The sequence below is a fragment of the Phyllostomus discolor genome, chromosome 4, assembly GCF_004126475.2.
Source record: "Phyllostomus discolor isolate MPI-MPIP mPhyDis1 chromosome 4, mPhyDis1.pri.v3, whole genome shotgun sequence".
Lineage (NCBI taxonomy): Eukaryota > Metazoa > Chordata > Mammalia > Chiroptera > Phyllostomidae > Phyllostomus > Phyllostomus discolor.
In genome coordinates, this window is record NC_040906.2 from 199601086 (window position 1) to 199617032 (window position 15947).

The 15947-nt window shown below is 44.4% G+C and overlaps 1 protein-coding gene across 13 annotated transcripts in view; it reads right to left on the reverse strand.

The window, feature by feature from the left end:
• Positions 1–15947, reverse strand: part of SYNE1 (spectrin repeat containing nuclear envelope protein 1) — a 433377-nt gene that overhangs the window by 123633 nt on the left and 293797 nt on the right. For 10 of the 13 annotated variants that reach the window (XM_036024914.1, XM_036024915.1, XM_036024910.1 and 7 more), the window contains 4 exons: positions 15071–15244; positions 11913–12104; positions 3800–3934; positions 2754–2869 (listed from right to left, as the gene is read on the reverse strand). In XM_036024914.1, coding sequence (XP_035880807.1) covers positions 2754–2869; positions 3800–3934; positions 11913–12104; positions 15071–15244 — 617 coding nt within the window. The remainder of the gene's footprint in view (positions 1–2753; positions 2870–3799; positions 3935–11912; positions 12105–15070; positions 15245–15947) is intronic. The other 3 variants (XM_036024918.1, XM_028510997.2, XM_036024909.1) reach the window with 1 other exon arrangement.

Genomic DNA, 15947 nt, shown 5'->3' on the forward strand with positions numbered 1-15947 from the left:
GAGGGGTGCATAAACACCTTAGAAGGATTGGGAAAAGAATATAAAATGCAAAGTGAAAGCAAGTCTTAAGAGCAAGTGGTAGAAGAAACAGTTTTTTTTCATTGTGTATTTATACAGACACACATATTTATGGCCTCAGCATTTTTTAAAATATCTTAACTACTGTTTCTACCAATTCTTTTTTTAAAAGATTTTATTTATTTATTTTTAGAGAGGAAAGGGAGGGAGAAAGAGAGAGAGAAACATCAATGTGCAGTTGCTGGGGGCCATGGCCTGCAACCCAGGCATGTGCCCTGACTGGGAATTGAACCTGTGACACTTTGGTTCACAGCCTGCGCTCAATCCACTGAGCTACGCCAGCCAGGGCTTGGCCTCAGCATTTTTAAGCATGATCCCCAATAGGAGTTTTTAAATCCCTTTATATTTTAACACAGTTTTTAGTTATAGGGTTCTTTTCATGGAGTTCTGACTATAGGTGCCATATTCGTCCTTCTTATTTTTCATTGGTACTTGTTAACTATTAATAGTTTGTCTTGTTTTTCTTTTTTAGAAATCCTTCCTATTTTCTATACATTGTGTCATGATGTCTATTGAAACTGCATTTTAGTTTTGTTTCTATTATTTTCCTCTTGAAATTCTTAAATACATACCAATTGGGTGTGGTAAAAGTAGGTTTACAGTTGTATGTGAAACCCAGAGTTTATTCTTGTCTTATTATTTATTAACTATTGTGTTATTTTCCATATAAAAACTGTAAATCTGCTTTTGCCCTGCATATGTGGTTACATACATATAACATGTGTGTAGTGAGCACTGGTGTTCCATGCCGACAACATTATGTCAGCACTGATTAAACTGGAAAAAAAAAGAAAAGAAAAACGTTCTCTAAATCATCCCTCTTCGAAGTGAGCTTTGATAATTTACATACTAGTATGGCTCTTACCTACACACGTACTACACATTCAGTTTATGTCCCATCTTACCTACTATCACATGTTTTCCAATATTGTTATAATTTTTTAAGATTATATATGCATAGACCTTTTTCTTAAGCATTTCTATCCTAGTGGGAATTTCTGCCTTTTCAATGATTGGATTGTAAATAACATTTCAACAATTATCTTCATCATATGTACTTCCTCCTTTATGCTGTTTCCTCCAAATAAATGTTCAGAAATGAGAAAATTGAAGTCAGCGTAGTTAGAGCTGTTTACCACAGTGCGGTTGCCAAGGACGCTGCAGTCCTCTCCCGCAAGCTTCCATGACCCAGGAACACAGGCTTTACCCAAACTTCTTTTCAAAGCTTTGGGTATTAAAAAGAGTTTTGCTGCCCTGGCTGGCGTAGCTCAGTGGATTGAGCTCGGGCTGCGAACCAAAGTGTCGCAGGTTCGATTCCCAGTCAGGGCACACGCTTGGGTTGCAGGCCACGGCTCCCAGCAACTGCACACTGATGTTTCTCTCTCTCTCTTTCTCCCTCCCTTCCCTCTTTAAAAATAAATAAATAAAATCTTTTTTAAAAAAGAGTTTTGCTATATATCCTCTCAGGGGACATTCACATCTTTCACAGCCCGTCTGGGATGAAGGTGGTCACTTATTATCCTAAGTCCACAAATGAGCAATCTGGGGCTTGGAGCTGAGTCGCTTTTTACATGGTGGCAGCTGTTGAATCAGAATCAAACCCAGGCCTGACTCCAAATATGGGGAGCCTTCCTCCTGCAGAGGCTCCTCTTCCTTCCAACCTTGAAACCCAAATCTTTAACCTGAAAACGGTCCAACTCCCTTAATATTTCTCTTAACACTCTCTTCTTCTGCATGTAAGACTTTCAGTCCCCGCTCTACCGCAGGACTCCAAGCTCAATGACTTTGTGCGTAGATATTATAAAAATAGGTCTTCGAGAAAAACCAAGATATTTAGTAGGCACGTACGTTTACTTTTCAGAATGACGTTGAGGGGAGGTAAGTTCTCATGGGGAATATATTTTGCAGTTAGATATTCAGATAGACGCATCGTGATCTGTTTTCATGATGCATTTGTTATTTGATTTTTTAAAAAGTGAACTCAGGAGTCTCTTCTCTGGAAAGACAGCTGAGCACACCAGGAAGAAGGCAAATGAGCTCGCCCACATAAGCCGTGCCCATGCTGTGCAGCAGAACATTCGAAGTGCAAGTGAGTTGTACAGGGTCGGCAGAAGTAAGGCCTGCGTGCATGTGGCTGGGAGGGTAACAATACGGGTGTGATAATTTATAGTTTTAATTTGAGCATTTCATCTAACATGTCATATGGGCCCTTGCTGGTGTGGCTCAGTGGATTGGGCGCTGACCTGCAAACCAAAGGGTCATGGGTTCGATTCCCAGTCTAGGACACATGCCTGGGTTGCGAGCCAGGTTCCCAGCAGGGGGCACACGAGAGGCAGTCACGTTAGTGTTTCTCTCCCTCTCTTTCTCCCTTCCCTCCCCTCTCTAAAAATAAATTAAAAAATATTTTCTAAAAAATAAATTTAAAAATGTATTTTCTAAAAAAATAAATAAAATATGTGGTGTGCTTGAGTGTGATATTGTCATGTTACAGAATTACATGCTTATGATTTTGCAATAAAAAGGGGACATGATTTGTGCCAGACACCAAATATCATAAAGTGAAGACAAGATGATTAAACTTTTGCAGATGTTTAAAATACAACTTTGCTCGAGATGTTTACATTTCTTTAGACGTTCGAAAACCAGTGCCGGGAAGAAAGTGCGTCCTAACATACCCAGCAGCGCCACAGGTCCCCGCAGCCGCGGCCGAGTGCTGGGTCAGGATTTCCTCTCCTCGGCTGGCCACCGACCGGAGGAGGCTCTTCTGCTCCGCCAGCTCCTGCTCCAGCTCCTGCTCCAGGAAGACAACACACACGCACGCACCCTGGTTACCCCGCGGGCATCGTCTACAGTCGTGGCTCTCTGTCTGCAAAATCCTCAGAGGGCTCTTGTGGTACGTTTTAATTTTGCACACTGCATGAAAAGTGTGGTTTGGGCAGAGCCTCAAACACCTTTCCAAAGTACTCCATAGCCTTCTGGCTTTGATAAAAGATGTCTGAAAAATTTGGGGAGGGGGGCGGAGAATTCAATGGGAAACGAAAATTTTGTTGGGCAATGGTGCCCCCCAGTGGTAGGAAGTGCAGTTTCCTTTTCCAAAATGAATACCACCTTTGAGCTGCGGACACAGAGCCTCAACAGCAGCTGCTGCTCTTTAATGGCCTGCTTCCTTGATCAACACTTTTTCAGATTTTATGATACATGCCTTTGCTCTTTAAAAAAAATTAAAATGTGATATGCCTGGTACATAAAGTTAATTTATCAATGAGAAATCATTCTTATTCATCAAAACTCTTCCCCCTCTCAATCGGGCAATAATTTGCAATCCTATTTTGTGTTGGGATCTACTTGAAAGTAAAAATAAATTGCATTTCTTTAAAAACCATGTAACTCTGACTTTCACCGATTCTCACAGGCTTTCCTGAGGTTCTTCTTATATAAAACAGTCTGAAATTGGGGCAAGTCTGAAAATAGAGTAGGTAATCTTGATCAGGAGGATTTTAGTTGTCACACTATTGTTAAAGCTTTTGTTAAAGAATAATAGACTTTCAGAGGACCCAGCATTCCTGCGGTCACCAGTAAGGACGTTGGAACCTTTGGCCAAGTCTGTCCTAAAAGAAGACGAAGGCGTATCCGTCTTTAGTGCACAAGTAACATTTCTCTCGAGGGCGTGCCTGGCAGACCCGCAGGCTGGAGGGAGGGAGGGAGGGAGGACGTGCTTTACCTTTTGCTGCTGGAGGCTGCTCTGCCGCTGGTGCGCCCAGGTGGAGCGAGCTTGGGCCAGCCATTCCTGGACGCCCGGCCTCTGGGTGGCAGCGGGGTCCCCGTCGCTCTCCTCCTTCTGCGGTGCCGTTCCCTGCTTTTCACGAGGCAGAAACCAAGAGTCACGCAACCCACAGGAAGACCCTCACCAGAGCGGCGTTGCGACTACTTCAGTGTGGCCGGTTTAACACCAAAGCGGTTCCATTTGGATGTGAAACCGCGTTTTTAAAAAAATGGTAACACAACACCCACCAAATGTATGGCATTTGCAGGAGGGAGAATAATAAATAGATGATTGTAGTCAGACGTATTTGAGGGGGGAAATGCCTATTTAGAGGCTGGGCCTTTCAGCTGACTGATGGGGTCGCCAGATATTACTCCGGAATGCTTTCCACGAGAACATAGTAGCTCTGGATCTCATTTCCTCCCCTAATGCCACCAGGACCAGACCCCAGTGCCATCTGCTGCCACCGCTGGCTTTGAGACAGGAAAAGGGCAAAGGTGATTATTGTCTGGCAGACATTTATCCTTCCTGCTTGATTTTTCGGATGGGTTTTGAAAGGCCCTGGAATACTACACACAGGAATGAAACTGGTTCTGAATGAGAGATTTTCTGCTCACACAGGTGAGTGTGTCAAAGGATAAAGCACACGATTTGAAGGCAGCTCATTCACTAAGTACTTATTAAGTACCCACTGTGTGCCAGTCACTGTTCTAGGCACTGGGCATACTTTGCCAAGAAGGAGCCAGACCGGGGCCCTGCTGGGGAGATCAACAATAACCAAATCAGAGAAGGTAAGAGAAGCCCACCAAGAACGGGAAGCTAGACAGTGGGATAGAGAAAGAAGGGGAAGGGTTTCTGAAGCTGCTCGGACAAGGCACCTTCAGAGGGGACAAGGGCCCTGGGCACCCGATAATGGCAGAGATCCAGGGGGAGGGGCCTGCAGGCCTTGGGAACAGCTGGAGGAAGAAGACCTTGGGAGAAAGAACCAGGACGCAATAGCACTGAAGCACCAGGGGTGGCTGGAGTGCAGGGAAGGGGGAGGCGGGTAGGGACGAGGTGGGGGGGGGGGGGCATTTTTAGGTTGTTTTCATCGAGCAGCGGCCCTACTGCCTAGCTCTGGAGCTGCTGTTCCTGTCCTTTGCCTCTCTGCCAAATCTGATCACAGAACGGGCCCCAGCCACCCCAGCGGAGGGAGCTCATCCTGCCAGAGTGCCCACCAAGACCCCGATCTTCCTCTTATTTCCAGGATTTTACACTAACTATTGTGGGTGGGAAAAAAAGAATTCGATGGAAAGTAACCTCACAGGGTGCTCTGATCATAAATCCCCAAATGGGCCATTCAAGGTGGGAAGTCTTACTTCAAGCCTATCTTTAAGACCTTCAGCAAGCCCTGTCCACTTTTCTGTGCATTTGCGTTTAGGTCAACATACCTTTGAAATAATCCCAGCCACCCTCGACATGATCTTGTTAACTATCCTGTAATCCAATCCCAGCCTTGTTCTTTCCCACCTCCATATAATCTTCCTTACATTCCCTCCTTAATTTCAAAAGCATACAAGAAATGGCAGAAACGTTATTCTCCAGAGCATCTGAGATTCTGCTCCCCGGCCTATGCCATCCGTTTGGCTGAAATAAACTCTTACCAGAACTGTCTGCAGGCTCGGACGTTTTTTATGTAAACATTATTACAGGAAAACAGATGGGGTCTGTTTATCCTTCTAGTCATGAAAATCCTAGGATTAAACTGTAAAATGTTTGAGATAATGTTGAGATGATAAACTTTTCAAAGTTGGCATCAGTGCTTGAAGAGAAACGAACTGAAGAGGATGATGAAGCGTACAGGGAAGGATACCATAGGTAATCCTCTCCAGGTTCTGAGCCACCTTAACTCATAGGTACTTCCTTCCCTTCAAGATGATCCAGCTTCCCAGCAAGAAAAACATTGTGTAGACAGAACAATGTGGGTGCTCTTGGTCTAAAAAATGCTGTTTGCATTTCACAAGACCCTCACCATGGGTGATGAGGAACACCCAGTTCAGAATATTCTCCACTCCTCCAGGAAAGTCATCACAGAAAAGCGGTGATTTTCCTGAAGGTGGAGGTGTGGGGAGGATTGATACTCTTCCAGTGCTGATGGCCCATAAGCTTCTACATGAAACAGACTCTCTCTGTCTGAGGTGCACTGTCGGCCCAGAAAAGGCTCTGACAGATCCTGGACCTTCTGGCAGGAATGATGCAGCGGTTCGACAGGAGCCTGTAGAGAACGCCTCTCCTGGGTGGCATCTGGTCACTTCCTCCCCGCTTTGCTCTTAGAAAAGGTTTGTTTTCCGAGATGAAAACTTGCCTGGTGACTGCTCAGTTCACCTCCTCACCCTTCTACCAGGTTCCTGCCGTCTGACTGAGAGCTGTTTTTTCAAATTTCTCACACAGAATTTGCGCTTAGAAAAAGGACACTTACAATGTGAGGTCTTAAGGATGGTTGTTGGGAGCCTCCCTGACTGGTTTCAGAAGCTGTAACCCCCCATGGCTAAGGCTGAGTGAGAGACCTTGGGACCATAAGCCACCAAGGAGACAAAGCTTATCTCCCTGGCAGGGGCACTGCCTCTGCCCCCTTTACTTCACCTTGCCTGGCCCTCAGTGCACAACTGATTAGCCAGTGATGGATAAGATTCCTCAAGGGAGGGACAACCTAAGACAGGCATGGTCACAGGGGCCCTCCAGAGAAGGACTTGGGGGGCTATAGCAAAAAGGGGTGACGGACCTTCACCACTTGGCTTTGACATAGCCTGAGTCCTCATTCTGTCTGCAAGAAGTCTCCTAATCTCTTGGCTGCCTTACTTCCTCTGCCTGACTTAAGCCTGAAACAATGACAGAGGGTGGTACAGTCCTGTGCTGGAAAGGGCAGGTTTCCCTGGGGAAATTAGGCCTAAGAAAAAATACATAAAATCCTGCGAAACCTGCTTTACTAAGAATGCTCTCAATTTTCTGATACGGGTCCGAGTGGGAAATGAGTTCGTTTCCCCAAGTTTTATAGCCCTTTAGCTAACTGACCCTGACTTAGAATAAGCCCTAGTAGTTCTTTGAATGTTATCTATTGTTTGATCCTTACTGCCTGACAATGATTGATGAGCTTTACCTGTATTCCTGTGCAAATGGAACCCAAGAAAAACCCATTGAGGAAAAGGCTCCTGGCCCTTCTCCTTTGAGAGAGCGGCCACCTTTCCTCAGCAAGCAGATCATGTCTTGGTAGACTTACTCTCATCCGTGGTGGCCGACAGGGGAGGCCCTGCGGGTGGAGCCCCCTACAGGTGGTTTCACCACTTTACACGCACAAACACATATTCAGACTCCAGGACTGATGGTCTAGAAAGGCAAGGCATAGTTGGCTGACTGAATTCACAGCTTGAAAGAAACAGAAATTATGCAACATCAGAAGCAAATGCCTAGTGTGTACTTTCTAGGTGGTTAGGTTGGTTTTTCAGTTAGTGATTTTTTTCTCTGGCTGATTGAGTCACTTTGAGATGTAACACTTAGACCACAAGAAGAAAAAGAAAAAAGGGAGAGGTAAGAACCCAGCTCAGATGTCATTCCTTTTCCCTTTGGGGATGAGGAGACACTAACAGAAGGAATAAAATAACAGTAATTACTTTCTCTGAGGTCTGATAACAGTGTTCTCTCCTGGCTAGGGAATCGGAAGTGACTTCCGTCTCCGGAATCCTCCTTGGGTGGAGCTACGCCGCTGTGTATTTTGGAAATACTAGAACAGTAACCTCTTGTGCCAGGAACATTCCATGGAAGATTAATGAGGATCGGAGAATGCTGAGCATTAAATAAAACATTTCTTTATAAAGCATTTCATTTTATATATATATGGCTGTCTGCCCCCTTGGGTGGATAATAATGTACAAAATGACAGGAACTCCTTGCAAAGAAAAGATGACGTGTACTTCAAGAGATGATTATATGTCAGCAAGTCTGGTGTCCCTTCATATAGAGAAGGAACCCATGGAGGAGGGGGTGCTAAAGAGGTTGGTTTTTCCTGGATACACACAGAAATCCAATTAGTTTGAAAGAACGGCCTTGGCACATAGGCCCCCTCCCAGGTGAATAGCTCTGAGAAATGCTGTGCTTCCGGCCCCTCTCCAATTAGCGAGCTAGTCCCGCCCTCCTGACTCACGCAAACCCCAGCCGAAGGGCACGACTTCACCAATACCTACATTCAGTGGAAGACTAATTTGCCCCAACAGCCATTAGTTAACTTCAGGTCAACTCTGAATTTCTTGCACGAGGGAAAAAGACTCTATTCATGGCAATGATAACACACACAGGGCCTGGGAAAATAATCTCTTCAAAAAGGTATAATTCTACCTTAAAAAGCCAACAAAATTGTACATGATGGAGACTTATTAGATAAAAGATGATGTAACTTATAAAGTATTTTTAAAATGAACAGTGACTAAGTTCAGTGCAGTCAAATATGACCCCTTTTCCCTGTATTTACAGTTTACACATCAGTATCCTTGGGAAAGCTTACAGCAGAATCAGGGCTTGACTCAATCGGAAGAATCTCTGTGGCCCTGGGCAGGACCTGCCAGGTGTGGGCAGGACCCGCCAGGTGTGGGCAGTGCAGGCGGCTGTCGGCACAACCAGCCCAAACCACCTCGGCCCCACTAGACTCAGGTCCGTTTCAAGGGCAGCCTTCACGCATGTCAGGAGTCCTTTCCTCACAAAGAATATGGTTTGCAAACTGTCTGTCGTTATTCATTATGATACTTGCTGCGATTTGAGCACTTACTGTAATCATTAGTTGCATTAAAATTCTCAGGACTTTTAAAAGCTAAATACCAGTACTATCCCCATTTTACAGATGAGGAAACTGATCCGCAAGGAAAGGAAGCCCAGGGATTTGCCCCAGGTGACTGGTGAATACCAACGAACAACAGTTTGCTGTCCCAAAGTGATGGCCCAAGAACCAGGTCTGGCTTCTGGGTATGCTTTATTTGGCGCACAAATTATTTTTAAATTTTAGAATTAAATGTATTTAAATTGGAAGGCTTTAGCTGTAAATCCAAATTTCCTTCTCTGGAAGATCTAGCAATGCCGACTCTAAATCCTTGTGTGACAGCAGCTGGAGTGCACAGCTGCCTCTCCGCCTGGAGAGCAGGGCGCCAAGGTCTTGACTGGGCCTGCCTCACGGGTTTACATCCCCTTTCCCAGCCCTGAGGCCCTGGGCCGTATGCCCCCACCCTTCAGTCCCTCCTTCCAGGTGCCTGTGTGTCAGTCAGGCCCTCCCCTCCACCCCTACCTGCCTCCAGCGGGGAGGTACAACTGCGGCTTTGTAGGTAAGAGCTCTCCCAGATACAAAACTATTGCTCCTAGTAGTTTTCAACTGATGAGGTTTGATGCTTCAGATCATAAAGTCATGCAATTAGCAAAGAACTGAAAATACGTGGTTTCGTCTGAAAAGAATCATTACCCTGAGGAAATAGAAGCAATGGCCACCCCTCTGGGTACTGCGTGTCCACCGAGATCCTGGTGCCCCATTGTTGCCTGCTGGCCTCTGCACCCCAACACGGGCGTCTCCCTCCCTCCTGACACTGGAGTTCTCAGACCGCCCCCTCCCCTTTGATCCCCTCTTCTCCCTCCTACAAGAGACTGTCCTTGCAATCTCACTTCTTTTTCATTGATTTTTCCTCTACTGAGTTATGTCCATGCACATGGAAACAAGTCACTGAGAGAGTGACAGACAGACAGACAGCCTGAGCAGGCAAGACAGAGCAAGACAGACGTGGGTGGAGGCTCTGCTGAGGGGCAGTTTCCACAGTGCGGGCTGGGCGTGCTCGGGCTGGGCTCAGGCAAGGAGGCAGTGCCCTGGGCCCGGTCAGGGAACCGGGACAGGGAAGCCCACAGCCTGGGAGCAAAGGCTGCCCAGATTTCAGGTGCAGCTTTTGCTCCCGGGACGAAAGACACACAGGCACACTTGTTCTGGGGGTGGGGGGGGGCGTCATGTGTGTGTTTGCACATGTATGTGCATCCTTCTGCCTTTGTGTGCAGTCCGGCTTGTGGCTGGCTGCCATTCTTCTTCCCACCTTCACACGAAACAGATTTCCCTTGACCCACTTTGTACAGCTTTCTCCAGCCCTTGTTCTCCTTTGCGGAGAAACTCCGGAGCTGCCTGCCCGCCGCCTCACCGGTGCCTCCCCTCCGTTTCTCACTGTCATTTTGGAGCCTGTGCCTCTGCTCCTCCACCGAAAAACAGCTGTTGCTGAGGTCCCGGGGGACCTGCATGTTGCTAAGCCTCAATCTGCATTTTACTTCACGTATGTTTAAGTGATTTCTAGGAACCAAACTCCTAGTCTCCCTGTACATTAGGGGTCCCCAGCCCCTGGGCCGTGTACCAGTGCCGGTACCGTGGCCTGTCAGGAACCAGGACACACAGCAGGAGGTGAGCACGGGGAGCGAGCAAAGCTGTGCTCCCATTACTGCCTGAGCATCCCCAGTCTCCCCTCCCCCCATCCCATCTGTGGGAAAATTGTCTTCCGTGAAACCAGTCCCTGGAGCCAAAAAGCTTGGGGACCGCTGCTCTACATGACTGGTTTCTTTTTTTTTTCACTCTCTTTTGTGGGCTCCTCCACATCTTCCAAACTCTCACCACTGGAGCATCCCAGGGCTGGGTTCGAGGACCTTGGTCTTCTTTCTCTCCCCTTACTCCCTCGGTGAGCTCATCAAATCTCACGCTTTTAAGGACCAGTTAGAGGGCGATGACTCCAGTCTTGGTCTCTCCCCTGAACTCCCGCCACTGCTTGAAATGTAACAGGCTTCTCAAACTTCACCTGCCCAAAATTCAACGCCTGACCTTACTATGCTTTCCCCTCCCAAGTCTCTTCTTCAGAGAGTTTTCATCTTCCCAATTATCCTTGAGAAGTTCTCGTCATTTCTGCCTCTGCGCTATGCCTCTTAACTGGTCTCCTCGCTTCTCCCTTAGTCCCTTGCAGTGGTTAAAATCTGATCGGGTCCTTCCTCGTGCTGATGTGGAGAGAGAACTTAGAGTGCACTAGATGCGTGTGGTAGAAGGGAGAGGGTAAAAAACAAAGAAAAATACTCAGCCACTTAAAACAAGGGTTAAAAAGGAGAAAACTAATAAAAAGAGCAGGAAAAAATAGAAAACAAATAGTAAGGTGATAAAAGCTGAAACATAGCAGTAATTGCAATAAATCTATCTTTTAAAAGTCAGAGATTTTATGATTAGGTAAAAACTTTCAAACCAACAAAATACAGTTAAATGTTCTTTAAAAGAATCAAATCTCACCCTCACTGGTGTGGCTCAGTGCACTGAGCATGGGCCTTCGAACTGAAAGGTCACCTGTTCAATCCCCAGTCAGGGCACATGCCTGGTTGCGGGCCAGGTCCCCAGTTGGGGGCGTGCAAGAGACAACAGATTGATGTTTCTCTCAAATATCATGTTTCTCTCCATCCCTTCCTCCCTCTATTACTTTCTCTAAAAATAAATAAGATCTTTAAAAGAATCAAATGTAAAACAATAGAACACAGAAATAGTGAAATCAAAGGAAAGCCAAAAGATACTAGGCAAATACTATCCTTCCAAAGCTCTGGTAGTATGAAACAAAAATCACTGTAAGGGAAGGTTAAGGTTGCTACATGATAGTAAAAATGTTCAATTCACCTGGAATACTCTAAACTTGTAGGTCCTAAGTAAAAGTCTAAGTACGTCTAAAAAGTAGAATGTAAGAGAAATACAAGAAAACATACAAAAACGTTACAGAATATCTTAATTTATGAACTGTGTTTAAATACTCTTTTAAATTGTGTATTTGCTAGATTTTAGTATTTATTGTTAACTCCTTTCCTACACTGCGATCTTCAGGCCCACAGATTCAAACAGTCCTTACAGAACCATTTGGAAATCCATGCCCAAGTCTGTGTAAAGCAGGTCTGTGCAAAGGTGCGCACCATCCCCACCTTTCCCTTATATGGGCAGGCTCGGAAAAGGCGCGCCAGCAGTGCGCAAGCACTCACTTGTCCCGCAGCAGCACGGTGTCAGCGGCCTCACCTGGATGTTGAGCTGCTTGTCGTGCAGGGCTCTCTGCAGCTCCAGCAGGCTCCCCTTGAGGGTTCTCAGCTTCACTGCCAGCTGCTCAGCCTCGTCCTTCGTGTGAGCCTTGCCCTCCAGCAGCAGGTTTTCGTTGTGGGCCGAGAGCTCCGATAAGGCCACCACCTTCCGCTCTATCTCCACCAGCATGTTCTAGGGCAACAGAGATGGGGGTGAAACCCACGCACACACCCTGCCGGCCTCTGCAGCAACCGCTTCTCACATGCACACACAGCACTTCGCACGTCTTGCGTCAAAAGAATATGCTGTCCCAGTCAGGGCACATGCCTGGGTTGCAGGCCACGGCCCCCAGCAACCGCATGTGGATGTTTCTCTCTCTCTCCCTTTTTCCCTTTCTTTCCTCTCTAAAAATAAATGAATAAAACCGTAAAAAAAAAAAGAATATGCTTTCATGTTTTCTGCCCCAGATTTCCTACAGCCTTGGAGAGTAGTGGATAGATTTCTTAAATCTCTTAAGCGTATTGATTTCTCTCTTATTTAAGACTAGATGTTATAGGATAAAAAATATATTGGAAAAACACATTGGAAACCTATTTTTTTCTAATCAGCAGACAAGGAGAAAAGGCCAGGCCATAGTGCTATCCCATTATTATGATTATGTTATTATTTTATTGTTAGAAGTGATGCTTATGGCTCATAACAGTAAAGATGTCACATGATCAACTATTTCCCTGTCAATTTACAATGGCTTCTCTCTCAAAACATTGCCTCTTTGGGTCAATTTTGTTTTTCAGATTGCTATTCTTGTTTCTTGACTTTTACATTGATGATCGTTTCTTTAATGATGTATTTTTAACCATACATTTCTGAATGTTTTCTTCTAAAACAGAGGCTAAGTCCAGAGAAGCAGCAAAATAGTCTCCATTCTTCCAAGTCAAGATTTAAAACAAAACCAAACAACAAAATAAATCAAGCAGAACAAGTAACACCCATTTTATTTCCTACAGAAATTGTTCTATTTTTATATCCTCACTCTAAACCCTCTGAAAAGCACTTCCTAATGTATCAAGTAATTTTCAATCAAGCAATGTATTAAGGAGAATAGTATTTTATCTCCCTGTACAAAATCAGAATTACTGCCAAGAAATTTTTAAGAATATCGGTTTGAATCAAAAATCTAGAACTAAATAAAAAAGTGATTTTTTTTATGAAATGGGGTTTAAAGGATGATATCTTAAAGGTTATTTTTGAGAAATTAATATAATTCTGTGCAGGATTGACCTTTTCATTAGGCAAAGTTGAAATAGTGCTGAGGGGCCATAATACTTTGGGGGTGCTCAAGAAAATGTTGTAATTGTAATTTATTTTAAAATCAGAAGAAAAAAATAGTCCTGGCTGGGGTGGCTTAGTGGATTGAGCACAAGCCTGTGAACTAAGAGATCACCAGTTCGATCCCCAGTCAGGGCACATGGCTGGTTGGGGGCATGAGAGAGGCACCTGATCGATGCATTTCTCGCACATTGGTGTTTCTCTCCCTCTCTTTCTCTCTCTCCTCCCCTCTCTCTAAAAATAAATCAATGATATCTTTTAAAAACAAAAAATAAAATCATAAGAAAAAAAATGAAACCACCTTGGATTATATTAGTCTTTGTACCAAAGCATTGGTAAAATAAAAATACAATTTTTAGTATTTTTAATAGAAGAAGGGGCCCACTGAAGCAAAGTGTCCAGAGCCCCAACCACCATAATTTGGCCCTGATTCTGTATAACAGCCACAGTTATAATCATACGACTGGTGCAAATATCAATAGATTTGAATTGACCAAGGAACAGTTGCATACTTGTGTGATTCCACATGCTTCAGTTTCTGAAAATATTGTCAAAAGACCATTTTAGTACTTTGTAAGAGTCCTGAAATATACTATTTAAATTATGGACTTTCTATAACGATAAAAATAGAGGTATCCCAAAGGGAGAGGTGGGAGTAACGGCAAACATATTTTGAAATGCTGGCGCATGTGGTAATTTCAAGTGCTAAAAGGAAATGCTAAAAATAGGTGTTTCTTTCCAGAAGGAAACTTTAGAAAATATGAGCTAAAGACTAGAAAACACTTGCCATGTGGCGCTCTATTGTCTAGCATCGAAGCAGGGGATAATAATGCTTTGAATAATGCTTTGAATAATGCTTTGAATGCTTTACGGTCCTTGGGCTTAGTTACCCAAGGACTTTAAAAATTCAACCTGTAACGATGGGTGTCACCATAAATCTCAAATCATAAAAGAAATGGCCAAAATGGATTACTTCACATTAAGAAAAAAAGTAACATTCATTAATTAATGGTTTTTGTGTATTACCTCTGACCCTACATGGGATAAATATGAAGTCACGCTTACTGATATTTATCCCTGCAGATTAGGTAGGATTTTCTAGAGACTTGCTAGTTAAATGAAACAGATTTTAAGGTATGCAACACCCACGTATGAGGTATAATATGTTCGCAGTCTTTGAAATTCAATGATTGGCACGTGGAGATCATTAGAGATACTCTCTATGCTTATATGTGAGTCTGAAATTTTTCAAAACAAAGAGGTAAGAAAATAATATAAACCCTTAAAGTCATTATCCCTAATTCTAAGAGACCTCACATCAGAGAAATTCTCTGCTCCAAAAAGACAACTGCCCTATGTTCAGTCTGTCTGCCTATAACCGACAGTTTTTCAAGTTTTCCCAAAAATGTATCAGAATTAGAACCACAATTGCAGCAGAACCACAATTAGAGTTGTGGTTCTCCGAGCCACAGCTCTCCAAGCAGAGAACCTCGGAACCACTCCTGCTGTGTTCACCCCAGTCTTGCTCACTGTCCTTCTCTCTGGCTTTGTACTTTTTATTAGCCCCAGATACAGTCTTTGTAAAAATTCCCTTTAGGGAGTTGAAGACTTTCTAAAGATTAGGAGCTACTGGAAAAATGTTTCAAAAGACAAAGCTCAAATTTCATGTAAGGTCTTATAAGATATTGCTCTTCTACTGTCTACACATATAAAGTATGTGGGTTGTAAACGTCAGACATCCGTATCAAGCCTTTTTCCCACCACGTTCTCACACTTAAAAACCGTGTGCTTTGTGGTGCTGCCGTACTCCTTCGGGATGATCTCCGTACCTGGCAGTCCACCAGCTGGGCCTCCATGTCCATGGGCTCCTTGGAGGTGCCCAGTGCAACGTCCAGGGTGGCCTTGGTGCTCAGGAGCCAGTCGTCCAGCTTGTCGACCTCCGAGCGGTACCGCTGCAGGGCCTGCTCCTGCCTCTGTTCCTCCAGCTGATCATTCAACTTCTCCTGACGAATTAAGGGGAACGTTAGCTCGCTCACCCTGAGGGAAAATCACCAGGATTCAACACGGCAGAGCAACGGTTCTCAGCCCTGGCTGCACGTAGAATGAACAGCGCAACTTCAAATGAACAAACAAACAACTCAGAGAAACCTATTCTTGAACCTCATACCAGAGAAATAAGTCAATTTCTGAAGGTGAGTCTCAAGATTTACCATTTTAAAAGTCCTCTCCATTGAGTCTAGTGTGTACCCGTATTCTTAAACGATACCCCTGCAGGATCAGGCAGATAGTGCGAATGATGAAAACTGATCAAGGGTTAGAACGAAACAATGGCATAAGACGGTTGGTAAACAGAAATAGGTACGTGGCTTAAATGTTGGGGAAACTGCAGGGAGGGGTGGGGACTGTGGCAAACTGAAGAACGTATGGCCCTCCTAAAAAGGCAGTATCACGCAGTTGCAGGCAATTGATTCCCTTCAAGAAGAGTAGCCCAGTGTTTCTAGTTTCTTGAATGAAAGCAGAAATTCATTTTTTTTGTTAGATTTCTGCTTTTCTTTTCAATGATGGCAAATGATTCATAGTTTTTAAAAAATCAGAACCAATCAGTGTATTTTGAAACTCCACAAATGTTTCATAGAGTGATTGGGAGTGATATTAATAAATTATAAAGTTAATTCTTAAGATAAGGTACTTTAAATACCTTATTTA